This window comes from Salvelinus namaycush, chromosome 6 (assembly GCF_016432855.1).
Source record: "Salvelinus namaycush isolate Seneca chromosome 6, SaNama_1.0, whole genome shotgun sequence".
Classification (NCBI taxonomy): domain Eukaryota; kingdom Metazoa; phylum Chordata; class Actinopteri; order Salmoniformes; family Salmonidae; genus Salvelinus; species Salvelinus namaycush.
The window spans coordinates 29392805-29412928 of record NC_052312.1 but is presented as its reverse complement, the minus strand read 5'-3'; the positions used below and the strand labels follow the sequence as shown (position 1 = coordinate 29412928).

At 44.2% G+C, this 20124-nt stretch overlaps 1 protein-coding gene across 2 annotated transcripts in view; it reads left to right on the top strand.

Annotated features, from left to right (window-relative positions):
* The window catches only part of LOC120049843 (TBC1 domain family member 22B-like), a 189730-nt gene that overhangs the window by 125527 nt on the left and 44079 nt on the right, over positions 1-20124 (top strand). For both annotated transcript variants that reach the window (XM_038996298.1, XM_038996297.1), the window contains one exon: positions 16185-16312. In XM_038996298.1, the coding sequence (XP_038852226.1) occupies positions 16185-16312 (128 nt within the window). The remainder of the gene's footprint in view (positions 1-16184; positions 16313-20124) is intronic.

Below are 20124 nucleotides of genomic sequence, written 5' to 3'. Positions count from 1 at the left end.
TGAATCACTAACCTTTGATGATCTTCACCGGATGGCACTCCCAGGACTCCATGTTAGACAATAAATGTGGGTTTTGTTCGATAAAGTTCATCTTTGTCCAAAAACCTAATTTGAAATTGGTGCGTTATGTTCAGAAATGCATTGTCTCAAACAAACATCCGGTGTAAGTGCAGAGAGCTACATCAAATTACAGAAATACTCATCATAAACATTGATAAAAGATACAAGTGTTAAACATACAATTAAAGATACATTTCTCCTTAATGCAACCGCTGTGTCAGATTTCAAAAAAGTTTTACGGTAAAAGCACACCATGAAATTATGTTAGGTCAGCACCTAGCCACAGAAAACCATACAGCCATTTTCCAACCAAGGAGAGGTGTCACAAAACTCAGAAATAGCGTTATAAATATTGACTTACCTTTGATGATCTTCATCGGAATGCACTCCCAGGAATCCCAGTTCCACAATAAATGTTTGTTTTGTTTGATAAAGTCCCTTTATGTCTAAATACCTCCTTTTTGTTCGCACGTTTAGTCCAGTAATCCAAATGCACAATGCGCGGGCACTAAGTCCAGACGAAAAGTAAAAAAAGTTCCATTAACGTTTGTAGAAACATGTCAAACGATGTATAGAATCAATCTTTACGATGTTTTTATCATAAATCTTCAATAATATTCCAACCGGACAATTCCTTTGTCTTTAGAAATGAAAGGGAACGCAGCTCACGCTCACGGCCGCACGCGTGACTTAGCTCATGGCATTCTGCCAGACCCCTGATTCAAACAGCTCTTATTCGCTCCCCCTTCATAGTAGAAGCCTGAAACAATGTTCTAAAGACTGTTGACATCTAGTGGAAGCATTAGGAAGTGCAATATGACCCCATAGTCACTGTATATTGGATAGGCAATCACTTGAAAAACTACAAACCTCAGATTTCCCACTTCCTCGTTGGATTTTTTCTCAGGTTTTTGCCTGCCATATGAGTTCTGTTATACTCACAGACATCAGTCAAACAGTTTTAGAAACTTCAGAGTGTTTTCTAACCATATCTACATGCATAATCTAGCTTTTGGGCCTGAGTAGCAGGCAGTTTACTCTGGGCACCTTATTCATCCAAGCTACTCAATACTGCCCCCCAGTCCCAAAGAAGTTAACACGTTTAAATGTCTTACTCATGTCGGCCACGGAGAAGGAGAGCCCACAGTCCTTGGTAGCGGGCCGCGTCAGTGGCACTGTGTTATCCTCAAAGCGGGCGAACAAAGTGTTTAGCTTGTCCGGAAGCAAGATCTCGGTGCCCGCGACGTGGCTGGTTTTCCATTTGTAGTACGTGATTGTCTGTAGATCCTACCACATTCGTCTTGTGGTTGAGCCGTTGAATTGCGACTCCAGTTTAGCTCTATTCTGACATTTTGCCTGTTTCATTGCCTTACGGAGGGCATAACTACACTGTTTGTATTCGGCCATATTCCCAGTCACCTTGCCATGGTGAAATGTGATGGTTCACGCTTTCAGTTTTGAGCGAATGCTGCCATATATCCACGGTTTCTGGGTAGGTTTTAATAGTCACAGTGGGTACAACATCTCCTATACACTTCCTGATAAACTCAGTCACCGTATCAGTATATACGTCAATATTGTTCTCGGAGGCTACCCAGAACATATCCCTGTCCATGTGATCAAAACAATCTTGAAGCGTGGATTCCGATTGGTCAGACCAGCGTTGAATAGTCCTTAGCATGGGTACTTCCTGTTTGTGTTTCTGCCTATAAGAAGGGAGGAGCAAAATGTAGTCCTGATCAGATTTTCCGAAAGGAGGGCGGGGGAGGGCCTTGTAAGGCATCCCGGAAGTTGATGTAGCAGTGGTCGATTGTTTTAGCACGAGTCAATGTGTTGATAAAATTTCGGCATTCTTTTCCTCAAATTTGCTTTGTTAAAATCCCCAGCTACAATACATGCGGCCTCAGGATATGTGGTTTCCAATTTGCATAAAGTCCAGTGAAGTTCTTTGAGGGCTGTCGTGGTATCGGCTTGAGGGTGGATATACACGACTGTGACTATAACCAAAGAGAATTCTCCTCAATTTCCCTGGGGGGTATGAACAAAGGATCCGATTCGGGAAAGTCGTATTCCTGGTCAAAATGCTGGTAGTGGTCAGTTTCCGCCGCTCTGATATCCAATAGTTCTTCCCGGCTGTATATAATAACACAAAACATTTTCTGGGCTAATAATGTAAGAAGTAACACATAATAAAACAAAATACTGCAAAGAGTCTGGTATCTTGTACGTTTAAGTGAACCATGTAAAGGTACGTAAGTTTATGTAGAAGGGCTTTATAAACAAAAAGAGTGCAAGGCATTGTCGTGGATAATCGTCTCAGAAATATAACACTCTTACAAGAACTTGTAAATTCAACATAGGCTTTTAATATAATGTATCACAAGCCGTGTCAGTCCGCGGAAAGACCAACTTCCATAAGCACTGGCTCTGTTCTTATACACACACATAAAAATAAGTCCATCCCATATGCACATTAAGTTACTTCTCATACGTCATATGTTACCATTGTCTTTCATTTTCAGGCTTCCTGCTTGTTCATGCCCAATAACGCCTGTATCCGCTCTTGATTAGATTACAATGGTGCCAGGACCTTCTCAGTGTCCTAATATAAATATGTATTATGCCTATAGTCCATCTGTTGGTCATTTGGCTGGCCCCCTCCTTTGTATGTCCCTCTGACCTCGGTTTTTCCAGCTCTTCTATGTTCTTATGGCCTTGCTTTAGTTTCCTGTCCTAGACAATAGACAATGTACTTTAAGTTTACACTTTACACTAAGCCTTTATGCTTATAATGGCTTTGGCCATTATGTCTGTTATGTCTTAGTTTCCTGTTTTTACCAGCCTGTATCCATTCACTCATGTCTGCCTTCTCCTCCTATATTCAAATGTACACTTTTATGTCTGTCCCTAAATGCATCATTCACTCCCACAGCATCGATCAACGAGACTTTATAGAGGGCCAGCCTACTTTCTCATACAGAATGCAGCCTCTCGGGTGGCGCAGTGGTCTAGGGCACTGCATCGCAGTGCTAGCTGCGCCACCAGAGTCTCTGGGTTCGCGCCCAGGCTCTGTCGCAGCCGGCCGCAACCGGGAGGTCCGTGGGGCGACGCACAATTGGCATAGCGTCGTCCGGGTTAGGGAGGGTTTGGCCGGTAGGGATATCCTTGTCTCAGTATGTAAAATGTAATAAAATGTATGCACTCTACTGTAAGTCGCTCTGGATAAGAGCGTCTGCTAAATGACTAAAATGTAAAATGTAAATGATGTGTACCGGACCCATCGCCTGTAATAGAGCGTAGTGCATCATGATAATCCTGCATACGTATGTTGTTTTTTTTTGTCGATGGAACAACATTGTTTATATGGACAGTAAAAAGTACAGGACCTATTGTAGATCCCTGTGGGACACCTTTCGTGATGTCAATAATAGCTGACTTAACACCATCAGAAAAAACACATTGTGTCGTGTCATTTTTTAATTTTCTCCCCAATTTCGTAGTATCCAATTGCTGGTAGTTACTGTCTTGTCTCATCGCTACAACTCCCGCACGGACTCGGGAGAGGCAAAGGTCGAGAGCCATGCGTCCTCCGAAACACAACCCAACCAAGCCGCACTGCTTCTTAACACACCGCGCATCCAACCCGGAAGCCAGCGGCACCAATGTGTCGGAGGAAACACCGTACACCTGCGCGATGAGACAAGGATATCCCTGCCGGCCAAACCCTCCCTAACGCGGACGACACTAGGCCAATTGTGCGCCGCCCCATTGGCCTCCCGGTCACGGCCGGCTGTGACAGAGCCTGGGCTCGAACCCAGAGTCTCTGGTGGCACAGCTAGCACTGCGATGCAGTCCCTTAGACCACTGCGCCACCCGGGAGGCCCTGTGTCGTGTCTTTCTAGTAATTTTTTAACCAATTACATGACGCCGACTGGAGACAATCTTTGAATCAATAAAGAGTGGTCAACAGTATTCTCTTATCCATCCCCTTTACCACATCGTTTAACACCAGGGTTGCATTAGAGATGGTGCTATAAACCGGCATGAAACCAGACTGGTGAGCACTTAGAATACATCTCGTAGCAAGGAAGGATCTAAGTTGACAATGAATTAATTGAATGTTTTCAGCGCTCTACATTAAGGCTTGTATGGGGTAAGTAAAATAAATATTGTTGGATTACCAGAATATAGATTTCAGTAGAAAATCACTATCAAACAATTACTCCAATCAGAATTGGATCAGGCAGCGCCGCAGCGCACAGCAGGGCAGTGCATGGTTTACATTCTGAGTAAATTGCCTATATTCCTATTTGCTATAACAAATTTCTATAAATAAGTTATATTTATACAAAGCAAGAGAACAATGTAGACAGAGCTAAGAGCCTCACCAAAGCACCACAAAATATCCGGTCAGAAAATGTAGTTTTGATATGAATATGACTTGGCCTATTAAGCCACTCTTTCAATATAATTCATCCTAGATTTCTCCTGCCATGCTTTTTCATGATCAAGGTGCAATGAATGAATGTAACAGAGTTCTGGACTATCTCAGAAAGTTTTATTGTTTTTGAATAACCCCAAAACATGGGAGGCTTATGGTAATAATGAGAGAGAGAGAGAAGAAACAATAGTAATATATATACATCGAATGAGAAATTTGAACAAGCCTTCTAGTTGAGCAAAGCATTATAAGACAGAAATTATGCATACGAGGCCCCCAAAAAATCCTTCCTTGACATTGTGAACCAAACAACCAAAAGCCTTATAAACCAAATAAAGTATCATAAAAGCATTAAGACAAATTAAAGTTATGAAGAGTATTTTCCAAAATATTTGAGTGTTTAATGTCCTAAAGTTGCAGCTTTTAAATGAGATGAATTATGGAAGTCGGAGTCTATGCTTTTCTCATTCACAGATTTATTTTGATTTACAAATATTTTAGTTCACAAGAAGTGAAATTGAGCAAACAATACCAAGTTTGAAAAATCCAATGAGGAGTCAAAAACTTAGGCTTCAGCTGAGGAATGCTTATGAAATGAGTAGTTGGCCTATGCCTATTTCCATATTATTCTAGCAATGTGCAACCTACTTACAATGCATGTAGTAGCTTTGGCCTAATAAGAGAAGAGGATGAGGAAAAAATGCAAATCAGTTTATAATTTTCCAGTTCTGAGGATAGCAGAGTTGCTCTGCAGTCCATGATGATTTACAACCCAGCTTAAGACGCACTGCTAGCGAGGCTCGTTGACTGTGTCACTCGCTCCATCTGCACACTTTGGCAGACAAAGATAGCCAGATAGGCCTAGGCTACTACACATCTCGTTCGTGTCACAGCTCCACCAGAGTGAAATAAGCTATTCGAAAAGATTTGGCTCAGCTAAATGTATTTTGTCAATGTCATGATTCTTCTCGTCCTTCCAATAGCATGCCGTCAAATGCGTATTTTTTCTTTAAAAAATGTAATAAATGAGTTTGTACGTTATTTTGGATGGCCTCTAGGGGGATGGCAGGGGTGTCAAACATTTCATGGAGCGCCTATTGTCTGCTGGTTATAGTTTTTTCCTTTCAATTGAGACCTAGACAACCAGGTAGGGGAGTTCCTTACTAATCAGTGACCTTAATTCATCAATCAAGCACAAGGGAGGAGCGAAAACCCACAGACACTCGGCCTTCCGTGGTACGAGTTTGACACGTGGTCTATGGGCAAGCGCAGCATTTTTTTCCATTTCATCCTATGTACTTCACTCATTTTCAGTCACACTTTTGGCTGATGGTGTTACAGACGTTTTATTTTGTGACTTCAGCTTTCGGACAAGTAAAAAAAATCTGTCCAAAGGACAAGTGGCTAAAAAAAGTTCATGTCAAGCCCTGGTTGTTGAAAATGAAAACATATTCACTAGAAGTTGACTGATCTTCCAACGAGCCAAGTGGAGGCTGGGAGAGGGAATAGCAGTCGACTGACTGCCCAGGGTCGATTTAACCTCCATTTCTTAAAATAAAAAGCCTGCTGAGATAAAATGGTGAAAGCATCACTTATCTTATTTTTCTCAGTAATGATGCCAGAGTCTGACACAACTTGCTTACGCAGGGAAGGAGAGGAATTGCCGCGCTTCAGTGCATTAACTGTTTTCCAAAATGTAGACGGATCACCAGCAGAGTCTGTGATATAACTTAGAAAGTAGCTTGATTTAGCTTTCTTAATTTAGGAAGTACATCTATTTTTACATTTCCACATTTATTTCTACATCTAGGAAGTACATGCATTTGAACCAGATCTGTTTGGTATTTTAAATAATGTATTTCGAAATATGTTTGTGAAAATACTTTAAAGTAGTAGGCTGTTTATAGGAAAGTATTCGAAAATACTTTTGAATACTTCCAATAGAGGTAGTTGATTCAGGCCACAAAGACTCAAATAGACAGGAAATAATTATTTAAATAACAAATAATCAAATACACGTGCGTGTGCATATCAGTGTGTGTGTTTGCCCATGCATGTATATGTGTGTGAGTATGTCCGTGTACATGTATGAGTTGCTGTGGATTGATTTCCACCTCTGTGTAACTAGATCCATTAGGGCTGTTCCAGGGGAGATGTTATGCAGCACCACTCTGCCAGCTCTCTGCTAGCTGATTAAACCTGACACAGGACATGGCTCCAAGGTGGTCATTTTGGGATAATGGCACAGTGTAAAAACAGTCCTGCAAAGCCCAGAGTGACTTAAAAATAACCACCTAACCACCATTCAACACTGGAATTTACATCTTGAAAAGAGGAAACTGTTCAGAGTGCAGAGAACAGCAGGGCACAAGAAAAAAAATGAGAAAAAGGAAGAGGAGGACATGGAGCCAGTGAAGAAGAGAGAGAGAAAAAGGGAAGATGGGAAGAAAGCATCAGATGCAACAGCTGTGGTGAAGAGATCAGTGCCCTTGCTACATTCCCTTCCTTCAGAGACACATATCAGCCTTAGTCTCTTGCTCTATGTGGTACACAAACCAGGTTGTATTTGATCCTATTACCACTGTGTATGTTTCCCCTACCACAGTCTTTGATGTTATACGGCGTGTGCTAGCCAGGGCTGGAGGTGTACCACTGAAAGATGGTCTGCCCAGATTTGTGCTACTTGATGGGCTGTGGCCCTGATGTTCAGACATGCTCCTGAAGCACACCTCTGGCTCTCCTCTGGCTCCTCAGCCATATGGCTCTACTCTGTCAGGTGACAGAAAGGAAGGAGCTATCTTAGCACCACAGGGACATGACAGAATCTGACCAGCCTGCCAGCCTTCCCTGACATAATGTCTGTAAGCACAGCGGAGCGTCTGGACGCGACAGAGAAAAATGGGAGGGGAAGGAGGGCGTGGAGCTGGTGTGAGAGATGGTGAGAGAAAGACCTAAACTGTCCCTCACTCGTGATGCCATCAGCAAAGACACATTGTGGTCATACAGCTGAATAGCCACGGTGGTTGCTGGAACAGCAACCACAATATCTGCCCAGACTACACTGTATGAAGAGGTATTTTCTCATTTCCCCCTGTAATTATATTAGATACTAATGATGCTGCATTTTATAGGGCTTTTCAAGGTGCCTTACGAGTTAACAGTGTAATGGTGAATTGACCTCACCTTGCATTGTCCTTTGCAGTGATGCTGATAGATTAAATTACATGCATATCAAATGTGTGATGACATGAGAAACTGATCTCTACCTGATGATGATAATACAGAAACTGATCTGTGTCGTTGTGTTATACGGACTTACAGCAGAGTCTTGTAATTCCTGATACCTTGGCTTATACAGTCCAATTTGACCACCAGTGACGGAGGCGAGGGGAGAGGTGGTGGTGGAGTGGTGCTGATCTCACCCCAGTGTCTGATTTGCATTAACGCCTCATCCCGTCCTACCCGGTGACTCGTCTGCTCTGTGTCAGCGGCTCAGGTCCGTCCTTCAGTCTCTCCCTGCCTGCCCTTCAGCCCAAACACTGCCAGCTCACCTGCCTTTATCTCCCTCAAACAGAGAGCAAAGGAGAGAGAGTAGAGCGAGCGAGTAGAAAGAAAAGCACAAACACACCGCAGGGAAAGAGAGACCAGAGAGAGAAGAGGGGGAAACAGAACAGAGAGGAATAGAGAGAGCGGGAGAGCACAGCCCTGCCTGGACCCTCAACCACCCACACTTGCCTCTCAAATCAACAGGGGTGGAGAGAGGAAAACGGTTTGGCACGATGCCTCAAGAACCCTCCCTTTTCTCTGCCTCTGTGTAGCACTAGGTCCATAGAGTACAGTAGCCTATATAGCAGAGAGCATCGTCTAGGCTCTCTGACCAGTCCCTGCTGAATTTAGCAGAGGAGTGAACGTTCAACCTCAAATAGGCCACAATATTCCCCTGACAAATCGGGTGAACGACCCGTCTCGGGTCAAAACAAGCACCCTGGTTATTTTAGTACAGGGGTAGGCGACCCTAGTCCCGCAGCGCCGCAGGCACTAAATGTTTTGGATTTAACCGACCTGGAAGACCAGGTGTGTTGAATTTAGGCAATCACTGAACTGATCAATTAGCTCAGTTGGTCAGGTGTGGTGCCTAGATGGAACAAAATCATACAGTACCTGCGGCACTCCGGGAACAGGGTTGCCTACCCCTGTTCTAGTATAACCAGGTCTCTGCCTACCGTACCATCTCATCTGTACATCTCAGAGCAGAGAGGCAGTGGGAGCCAATGGGTCCTGTCCCCCTGTGGCAGTGTCCTGCTTCCTCCAGCTCTGTTATTACAGGCCTACATTATTACGGGGGAGGAGAAGTGGAAGGATGGAGGAATGAAGGGATGAGGGGCGGAGGCGTGGAGGGGTACCTGCTGTACTCCCCCCTCATTGAATATCTAACTTTATACTATATTATTTATTTCAGACTTTCAGAGAATGTTCAACTGAACGAGTGCAGTGAGCTTATACTTTATACGCCCACTGAGGCAGTTGAGTATGTTTTGAGATTCGCTCCGATTCTGTCACGCGCTAGAGGTTATTCAAGCATGGTATATTCAAGGACAGATAGTTGTACAAGTATAATAGTTGATTTGCCAGGATGATATGACGGTAGCTGGTACGAAAGACGTCCGCTTTTGTAACAGCCTGGCTGCCGCGCGACCCACGTGACTACACAACGAGCTGTGTCTTTGAGAGCTGGTGACAGCCATGCTACTTTTGTAAGGGTTTGACAAGAGCATCGCGTGCCATTCAGACATGCATGCCTTTGTACATGTGCACTACATCTAAAATATAGGCTACAGTGTGCAGAGAAATAGATTCAAGCTGAAGAGGCTATAGGGGTTATAATGGAATATGAAGAGTACATTTTTCACTTCTGACTAAGACAGGGGTCGCATGCACCCTAACCGTGTGTGGGACTGTGCGTCCCTCAAATCTCCTCTTCGTCCTCCACATGGCATTCCTCTCTTCTCTCTCAGGGCCTGATCTCCTCTCCTCTCCACACAACACAGCAGGAGTAATACACATCTCTTCTCCTCTCTATCCTCTCGTCCTTTGTGTGGGGCTGTGTTTCTCTAAAAGACAGAGGCTGGTGTGAGGCTATTACAGAAATGGGAATCAGATCACACACAAAGCCACCCCCCCCAACAGCATCGATCTCCCTCTGTTCCATTTCCTTTCCCCTTCTCTCTCCCTCTCTCTGGGCTTTGTTTACGTTTGACCGACCGATGCAGGGACGCGGCAGCTCGTCTCCTCTCTTCTCTCTCCGCTCTTTAGAAATACACTCCCGTGGATGGATGGATGGCCCGGGCAGTGTGGAGCTTTAGAAAGGAGTCGATGCCAATGTGTTCACTCACGATAGCTTTAGAAATCAGTCAGTCATGCCATTGTGTTCACTCACCGCACAGTAGCCGCCTTAGGGTCACTGCTGTCTGTCATTAGCTGCCTGACCAGGGTGTCGTGGCGGTCGAGATTGCACATTTTGTTTTGTGCTTTTTAAGAACGGGGTTCATAAGTTGATAGATGTGTTGATTAGATGGGTATTCACATGTGATATGCCACAAGGAGTTTGTGAAGAGTAGAAAGATGGGCTCCTGTATGTGCAGTACAGTATGGAAGCTATGTACTAATGGAATTTATCTATATCTCTTTTAAGCAGAGATAAGGTGGTGTGTGTGTGTGTGCATATAGATGTGTGTTGAGTTTGTCCCTCCACGTGATCGACGACAGCCCCCTATCTCGTCCTGTAATCCCCCATGTTCCCCTGCTCCGTCGCGGCCCACGCTACCATCATAGCTCTCAGGCCCTTTAAACAGAACCAGGCACGGAGATGAGGGAAGGAATGCGCTGAGGTGGTAGTGCATAGGGTGTGCTCTAGTTAAATGAGGAGGAGAAAACGGTCACCTTCAATCCAGGAGAGTGGGACGGGAACAAAACCTAGTTTAAGCCAAAAGGGGGCGGTCGTTTTTCTTAATGCGTTTAGCCTACCACAGCTTAAAGATGTCCTTTATACTCACTTTTCAATTTTCTACTTGAGTTGATGTTACAGGTGACATTAGTCAGTGAGTTAGACACCGTTTTCCGGGAAGTGTTGGGAAATGCAGACAGGTATGGAGGTTTATGTCCATTTAGTTATGATGGACCGCTCTATCAGTTGCTCTCAGTTGGACCATTAGGCTGTTGAGTGGTAGTGTAGCGTGAGATGACCCTTGTCGGACATGGGACACAAGGGGAGTTAACTCTCTAGCCACTTAGTCCTGATCTGGATGCTGAGATCCTCCTAACCTGTTGATCTTCTCTCTGAGGCCCTGATTCCCCCCCTTTGACTCTATACCTAAAACAGAGCCGTCTCTAATCTGTGGAACTCTTCACCTCTCCACCCCTGGCTGCCCCTGATCCCCTCATTATGCAATTCATTTCATCCCCTCTACTCAGGAGCCAAAAGGCAGAACCTTCGCCGGGTGCTTTTAGCAACAATCAGGGGCTTCGCTCTAAATTAACGACAGTATTAAACGATAGCCCCGTTTTCTTATCGTGGCACTAAAGCGTGTAATTTCTACCGGCGCTCTAATGTTCACCGGAAGCTACAATCTATCTGAAATATTAAAGCTGATCTACCCCCTAAAATGAATTTTTAAAATATATTTTATTTTATGTGTCTCTCTGTAAGGTTTGTACATTTTTCCTCATCTCTCTCGCTCTCTGTTCTGTGTGAATACAGAATACATTCAGGGTTCATCAGCATGGAAATTGCTCAAGGTGAATTTATTTATGCAAATGAAGGAGAGAAACAGCATGGTTTCTGCACTCTGAGTCATGTACATGTAAGACTCCCATGGTTCGATTGTTGAGGCAGAAGTCTGAATAGAATTTTAGATAAAAGTTGACTAGTGTATCTATGAAGAAAAACCTTGTATGTTTCCTTTTGTTTGAAGATGTTAGATGGTATTATTCCGTGTGTATGCGCATGATTGTGTGTGTGTGTGTTTGTGTGACTGTGCGTGCTTCCCTGCGTGTGTCTTTCACACTCTCTCTCTTAAGTATGCCGGTGATTACAGGTCCATTGCCGGGCTTCATGTTGTTCTGACATCACTCTGTTGCTGTGATGATTCATCAACCTGCAGTCACCCCACTTTTGATCTCTCTGCCTCTCCTCTGAGCTCCTCTCATCTCCTCTAGACCTCTCAGTCCATCTACACACAACCTATTGATTCACACAGGCCCATAGAGCTTGGCTTTCCTCTACCGTCTTAGCAGCACTATGCATATTGCTATATTGTTTACCATAAAAGCAACTCAAATATGCATTAATTCATTTGCATCAAATATGTGCTTTGAAGAGTTTTGTAAGTGAGATAATGAGGGAGTTCTTCTTTATAGCTGAATTTGACTTTGATCATGGACACTGGAGTCCCTGGTCGATGGTTGAGATCATAGTCGTCAGTGCATAGTCGTCACTGAATGACGCATTCCTGCTGTTGTGACGAATGCCATCACTAAGAGCACAGAGAGAAAGAACTGGATAGCCTGGCATACAGACAGTCACACTGTCAACTGTCATCCTGGGATATAGAGTACAGACACTCACACACACACACCTAAGAATATAGGATGCACAGTTTTCACTAAAGCTAAGAGGGCTTGTTGTGGTGTGTCTATCAATCTCCTTATGTAATCAACTTTGCCTGACACTGAAACGTGACAAGGACAACGGCAGAGCTGTCACAGACGCAAAAAGACACGCCGTCGGTATGTCACGGGAAATGATTTCTATAGAGGACCTATCGTTCAGGGTGCATGCTGTCAGAGTACCGGAGGTCTGGTAAAGTAGTATAAAAAGCTGCGCAGAGAGCCCATTCAGACAGGCATGCACACTGAAAACGTAGCTAAGAGGGAGGGAGAGGGAGGAGTAAAGAAAGGGGGAGGGGGAACGAGATGGATGAAAAATACATCTGAGAAAAGAAAGAGAGAGAGATGAGGGGCAAAAGAGTGCGCACGAGAGCGGGAGAGAGAATGCGGAAAGCGAAAGAGAGGGTCACGGCGTAGATGTAATTATTGGATAGATGGAGGAGAGCAGAAGTCAGGGAGAAGTGTGGAGCTCAGCAGAATGCATCTCAGCGCCATCACTTGTCTTTTCTCTGACCCCTGACCTCCAACTGTCCTCCCGCAGACCGAATCTACCTAGCAGGCCGTGCGCTGCCAGTCGGAGTCTGCCCGGATGCTAAACTCTACTAAACAAACAGTCCTGCCATCTTCTTTACCATATTATAGTCTGACTACTCGCAAACAGAATTGATGAGTTAATTACCACTGACTTTGATTTTGATCTGGTAAAGTACTTTTTGGGGCAAACGATTTCAACCACAGGCTTGACTGAATTCACCCTCAACCAATACAAAGCAGGTGCTTCCCTCCTCCCTGGGTTTGTAACGGAGTAAAATAATGTTCTCTATTGCAGAAAGAGAGAGAGCAGAGAGAGAGGGAGCAGAAAGAGTGGTTCCGTAGTACTGAAGCAAACACTAATAATCTTCTTACTCTCTCGGTCTTCCTTCCCTAGCTATAACAGCTGTTCCTCTACTCTACTGGCTCTAGAACAGATAAACAATAACTAACTAATTAACTTCCAGGGGACCAGGAGGAACTCAGACAACTCTCTCACTCACTACTTAGTCGCTCTCTCTCTCTCTCTCTCTCTCTCTCTCTCTCTCTCTCTCTCTCTCTCTCTCTCTCTCTCTCTCTCTCTCTCTCTCTCTCTCTCTCTCTCTCTCTCTCTCTCTCTCTCTCTCTCTCTCTCTCTCTCTCTCTCTCTCTCTCTCTCTCTCTCTCTCTCTCTCTCTCTCTCTCTCTCTCTCTCTCTCTCTCTCTCTCTCTCTCTCTCTCTCTCTCTCTCTCTCTCTCTCTCCATTCTCTCTCCATTCTCTCTCCATTCTCTCACACACACACAGTAGGATGGTTTCTCTACTCTTCTTACCATTAGTCTTAGCCTGGTACCCGATCTGAGTGTACTTTAGCCAAGCCAACTCCTCTGACTACATCTGAGAAGTATAATTTCAAGATGTTTTATATTTATTTCCTCAAAAGTGTTTGTTGCCTCTTATTAGGGAAGCTGTTTGGAAGTGATATATTACTGTGATTTATTCACTGTTAATGAGGGTAGGCCTAAGTTGTTTACGCGGAGCATAGCTATGTGATAATTAAACTGTGGAGACGAGAGAGCAAAAGGGGAGAGTGTTCACTGTTTACCTCACCCTCTGAGAGTGTTTGTGTGGGTGTGCATGCGAGAACGAACTAATGTGAAGTGTTGATGTGCGTTGACATGTGTCGGGTGACAAACGAAGTGAATCGCGATGGGTACAGCAGGGGTCACGTTAATGCGTGCTTTTCTCCGGGAAGTTAAAATGCAAGATGAACTTCAAGCAAAACTTTAGGAAATGTTGCTGGCTACATTCTTCTATGATAAACATGAGGAATCGGATGGCCGTGCATCGTTTTTGCAAAAAATACCTTGTTTTTTCCCCCCTGTAAGCTAATGTACTTATGTGTGGCTGCTGGCTAAATAGTGTGGCACTTCTCTTTTCATCTGATGAAAATGAAGCTATTTTCTGCCGAATGTGTTGCATTCATTTATTGTGTGTGAAGAAAAACTAGTTGCACTCCCCTGGTCACTCTGTTGATGCAAACAAACGGATTGGCTGTGTGAGAGTCTCTGATTTATGCACACTAGAGGTCTTCATAGATCCACCTGTACCCTCGACCTAATCCGGGACACGAGGCGTTCCGGATACAGAACTCTAAATAATGTAACGGGTCGGATCTGATATGATTGTCGCGGGTCTCAGGTATGTGTAATTTTAACTGACTAGTCCGGAAGGGCCCGTACAGATCCCGAACGTGACTGCTGCAGTAGAGAGAGAGCGAGAGACATTTGATCATTTATGCTGCTGCTCTTGCTTTTCACAAGTGGAGCGTGACGCTTGTAGCTTGTTGTTGGCCAATCATAAGTCATCAAAGTGGCAATGGGCTGAAGTCATAAAGCCTTGTGTGTGTGTGGCAAAAGTTAGGAGATACACTACATGACCAAAAGTATGCTCGTCGAACATCTCATTCCAAAATCATGGGCATTAATATGGAGTTGGTCCCACCTTTGCTGCTATAACAGCCTCCACTCTTCTGGGAAGGCTTTTCACTGCGGGGACTTGCTTCCATTCAGCCACAAGCGCATTAGTGAAGTTGGGCACTGATGTTGGCTGATTAGACCTGGCTCGCAGTCTGCGTTCCAATTCATCCCAAAGGTGTTCGATGGGGTTGAGGTCAGGGCTCTGTGCAGACCAGTTCTTCCACACCGATCTTAACAAACCATTTCTGTATGGACCTGGCTTTGTGCACAGGGGGCATTGTCATGCGGAAACAGGAAAGGGCCTTCCCCAAACATTTGCCACAAAGTTGGAAGCACAGAATCGTCTACAACGTAATTGATGCTCGGCCATGGAAACCCATTTCATGAGGCTCCTGACGAACAGTTCTTGTGATGACGTTGCTTCCAGAGGCAGTTTGGAACTCGTTAGTGAGTGTTGCAATCGAGGGCAGGCAATTTTTACTCGCTACGCACTTCAGCACTCGGCGGCCCCGTTCTGTAAGCTTGTGTGGCCTACCACTTCACGGCTGAGCCATTGTTGCTCCTAGACCTTTCCACTTCACAGTAACAACACTTACAGTTGACTGGGGCAGCTCTAACAGGGCATACATTTGACAAGCTAACTTGTTGGAAAGGTGGCATCCTATGACGGTGCTACGTTGGAAGTCACTGAGCTCTTCAGTAAGGCCATTCTACAATGTTTGTCTATGGAGATTGCATGGCTGTGTGCTCGGTTTTATACACCTTTTAGCAACTGGTGTGGCTGAAATAGCCAGATCCACAAATTTAAACGGGTGTCTCACATACTTTTGCGTATATGGTGTATCTAATCAATGGAAGATGAAATTAAAAGTTAAAAGAGAGGTATAGAATACAACGACCAAGAGCCAACAGGTAGGCTGCTACTTAATATTCTACATGGAGTTGAGAAATGAGAAAGCGCATGTACTGTACCCTCAATTTTGCCTAGCTAGCTAACTATAGCTAGGTTAACTAGCTTCTCCCGGTTTGATGCAGTCAAGACTGGTACTACGTCATCATATTTGATGATAAATAACCTAGCAATGGCAGCTATTAGTCTACTATAGCACAAGTCGGCTTGGTTGGTTGCGGTCTTTCGTCTCTCCCTCCCTGCTCCCAGTGTCAATCGCTCCCAGTAATACACACACACACACGCACGCATGCACGCAACACACACTGTTATAATGCTGTCTTTCTCCCTAGCTCTATAGTAGCTTTAATGTTCTTTGAGAGGTCCACTGACAACTATGCAATTACTGCTGTATTGTCTGACCGCCCAGCCGTCATCGGTGGAATGAGAAAGCTGTGTGTGTGTGTGCTGTGGATATCAGAAGATTATCAGCGGCTGTCCATGTGAATTGTGCATGTGTGTGTTCATCAGTGTCTGACGGGCGTGTGCGTGCATACTGTATGTGCGTGCGTTGATCACTGTTTGACGGAAGTGTGTGTGTGTTTCAGTTTAACGAGTCTTTGTGTATGGGTGTGTTTCAGAAATGGTGCACGTCCACATGCAGCAGTATGAAGTGGAGTATCTCCAGTTTGCCTTCCGTTGGATGAACAACCTGCTGATGAGAGAGCTGCCGTTACGCTGCACTATACGCCTCTGGGACACCTACCAGGTACACACACACCACAAACACACACGTACGTACGCACACATACTGTGCGCACACACACACAAAATGCTCACATGCATTCACACAAATTGTCACATTTCACTCACTCACAGCGCATCGTGTGTGTATTATTCTCCCATTGTGTTCCTTCATAAGACCCTATCCAGTAGAGGTCATCAATCTCTGTCAGTCCTCTCCTCTGTAGCCTGAGCCTCTGGGTTTTTATCGCTCAATCTCTCTGTCTGTCAGCAGCTCAGAGCAATGAGCCCGTGCCTCTGAACTTTTACTAAACAAAAGCCTTGTTAACAAACCATCCTTTATAAGTCCTCTACTTCTTTCCATCCCTCCCCTCAGATTGTAGGACCTAGCTAGCCTCTGAAAGGCTGCAATAGGACAATGGTGCAGAACTCTGTGGCTTGGCCCTGAAGGGCCACAGTGTCTGCCGCTTTTCTGTCTGACTATGAACTGGCGGTGGACTTGAGGGTTCGTCAATGGCATGAATTGATCCATAAAGTATCGGAGAGATAGAAATGACTGCGGCACCGAAGGACTGGTTCTATGTAGGAAGCAGGTGTATGTGTCCTGTATTGTGTATCTTTGCCTCAGCAGTGCATCATCTAAGGTAGCCTGTTATCTTTTTTTAATTATTTTTGTTTTATTGTACATGTGCTCCAGAGGGAGCTGCTTAAACGCTAGAACATCCTAGTTCACAGGTAGGCTGTTATCTAACAAACTACTCTCCTTTGTTCCGTCACGTACAGTATAATACACCATGCTACAGCACTGAGCCAAGGAAGGCGTTTTGTAAGGACATAAAAACACAGCACCCTCTCTCTATTCTACTTCCTAATTAAACCATAAAGTGTTACTACCTTGGCTATCTCCCAAATGGCACCCTAATCCCTATGTTTGACCAGATCCCTATGGGTCCTAATCAAAAGTAGTGCACTATACACTGAGTATGCAAAACATTGACTGACCAGGTGAATCCAGGTGAAAGCTATGATCCCTTATTGATGTCACTTGTTAAATCCACTTCAATCAGTGTAGATGGAGGGGAGGAGACAAGAAGGTTTAAGCCTTGAGACATGGATTGAGTTATGTGTGCCATTCAGAGGGTGAATGGGCAAGACAAAAGATTTAAGTGCCTTTGAATGGGGAATGGTAGTAGGTGCCAGGCGGACCGGTTTGTGTCAAGAACTTCAACCCTGCTGGGTTTCTCACGCTCAACAGTTTCACGTGTGTATCAAGAATGGTCCAAGGGACATCCAGCCAACTTGATACAACTTTGGGAAGCATTGGAGTCAATATGGGCCAGCATCCCTGTGGACCGTTTGGAATGGGCCATTTTAATGCACCTGTCGGGACAGGGACACGGTAAAAAAGACGTCATCCGTTTGCATTGATGTCAGAGATGATTAGAGAGACAACAGGGTGTCTGAGTACGCACTATTAGCTATTGGCTGTTGGCAAGTTTGGTAGACATCAGAGTGCAGATTTGGAGAAGCCTAGTTGCTGTCATAACTCTTCTATGACGATTTGAAGGATCAGGTTACAGTGGGTCCACTCTACAGAGTGCTCTCTCTCTCTCGTAGAGGGGGAGTGTGGGAAGGGGAATGTGGGAAGTCGGCTGTTTTATGGGCGGTCATAAAATACGCTGCCTCTATGATCTGTAGTGTTCGAGATTGGAATGTAAACTGTGGAACACAGAGAGACACTTGGGCATCAACAGCTTGAATAATTAAACAATATTTCTATTTTTGAGAATGTGGGAATGGTTCGTGGACACTTAAGGGACAGTCATGTCGAGTGTGTTTCATTTGGTGATCTCATGAAGGACAGGAAACACACATACAGTTGAAGTCAGAAGTTTACATACACTTAGGTTGGAGTCATTAAAACTCGTTTTTCAACCACTCCAAACATTTCTTGTTAACAAACTATATTTTTGGCAAGTCGGTTAGGACATCTACTTTGTGCATGACACAAGTAGTTTTTCCAACAATTGTTTACAGACAGATGATTTAACTTATAATTCACTGTATCACAATTCCAGTGGGTCAGAAGTTTACATACACTAAGTTGACTGTGCCTTTAAACAGCTTTAGAAGCTTCTGATAGGCTAATTGACATCATTTGAGTCAATTGGAGGTGTACCTGTGGATGTATTTTAAGGCCTACCTTCAAACTCAGTGCCTCTTTGCTTGAAATCATGGGGAAATTAAAAGAAATTAGCTAAGACCTCAGAAAAAATATTGTAGACCTCCACAAGTCTGGTTCATCCTTGGGAGCAATTTCCAAACGTCTGAAGGTACCACGTTCATCTGTACAAACAATAGTACGCAAGTATAAACACCATGGGACCACACAGCCGTCATACCGCTCAGGAAGGAGACGCGTTCTGTCTCCTAGAGATGAACGTACTTTGGTGCGAAAAGTGCAAATCAATCCCAGAACAACAGCAAAGGACCTTGTGAAGATGCTGAAGGAAACAGGTACAAAAGTATCTATATCCACAGTAAAACGAGTCCTATATTTACATAACCTGAAAGGCCGCTCAGCAAGGAAGAAGCCACTGCTCCAAAACCGCCATAAAAAAGCCAGACTACGGTTTGCAACTGAACATGGGGACAAAGATCGTACTTTTTGGAGAAATGTCCTCTGGTCTGATGAAACAAAAATAGAACATCTCAAGACATCAGTCAGGAAGTTAAAGCTTTGTCGCAAAATGGTCTTCCAAGCATACTTCCAAAGTTGTGGCAAAATGGCTTAAGGACAACAAAGTCAAGGTATTGGAGTGGCCAATCACAAAGCCATGATCTCAATCCTATAGAAAATGTGTGGGCAGAACAGAAAGAGCGTGTGCGAGCAAGGAGGCCTACAAACCTGACTCAGTTACACCAGCTCTGTCAGGAGGAATGGGCCAAAATTCACCCAACTTATTGTGGGAAGCTTGTGGAAGGCTACCCAAAACGTTTGACCCAAGTTAAACAATTTAAAGGCAATGCTACCAAATACTAATTGAGTGTATGTAAACTTCTGGCCCACTGGGAATGTGATGAAAGAAATAAAAGCTGAAATAAATCATTCTCTCTACTATTATTCTGACATGTCACATTCTTAAAATGAAGTGGTGATCCTAACTGACCTAAGACAGGGGATTTTTACTAGAATGAAATGTCAGGAATTGTGAAAAACTGAGTTTAAATGTATTTGGCTAAGGTGTATATAAACTCCCGACTTCAACTGTATATATATTTTAATAAATGTATATTATTTTAAATATATATATTTATTTATAATATATTTCCCCCTAACCCTACCACCCCTCCCCTAATTGGAGTAAACTAATGGACAACAACACTTAATCAATGTTTTATAGTGAAATGGAATGACATTCTAATAGATTGATGAGGGGGGGGGCATTTTATTTTATCATGCACCCCTCATTCTCTCCTTCTCAGTCTTTCCGTCTCTCTCTTTTGCTCTCCCTCTCTCCCTCTCTCCCTCTCTCACTCACTCACACACACACACACACACACACACACACACACACACACACACACACAAACAAACTCTGGAGTGGCCCTGCCTTTTCACTTGATTCTACTAATCAGCTACTTCCTTAAGGTCATATGAGGACTTTAGAATTTAGCTGGTGGTCAACACTCTCCAGCCCTATCGACGAGCCACACAGACTTCGTGCGCCTTTGTGTGTGTGTTCTGGCAGTGGCTTTTATTTTGTTTACCTCAAAGTGTTAGCGAGAGGGAGGAAATTATGAAGGGAGAGATGGAGGGCTACCTCTGTACCTCTG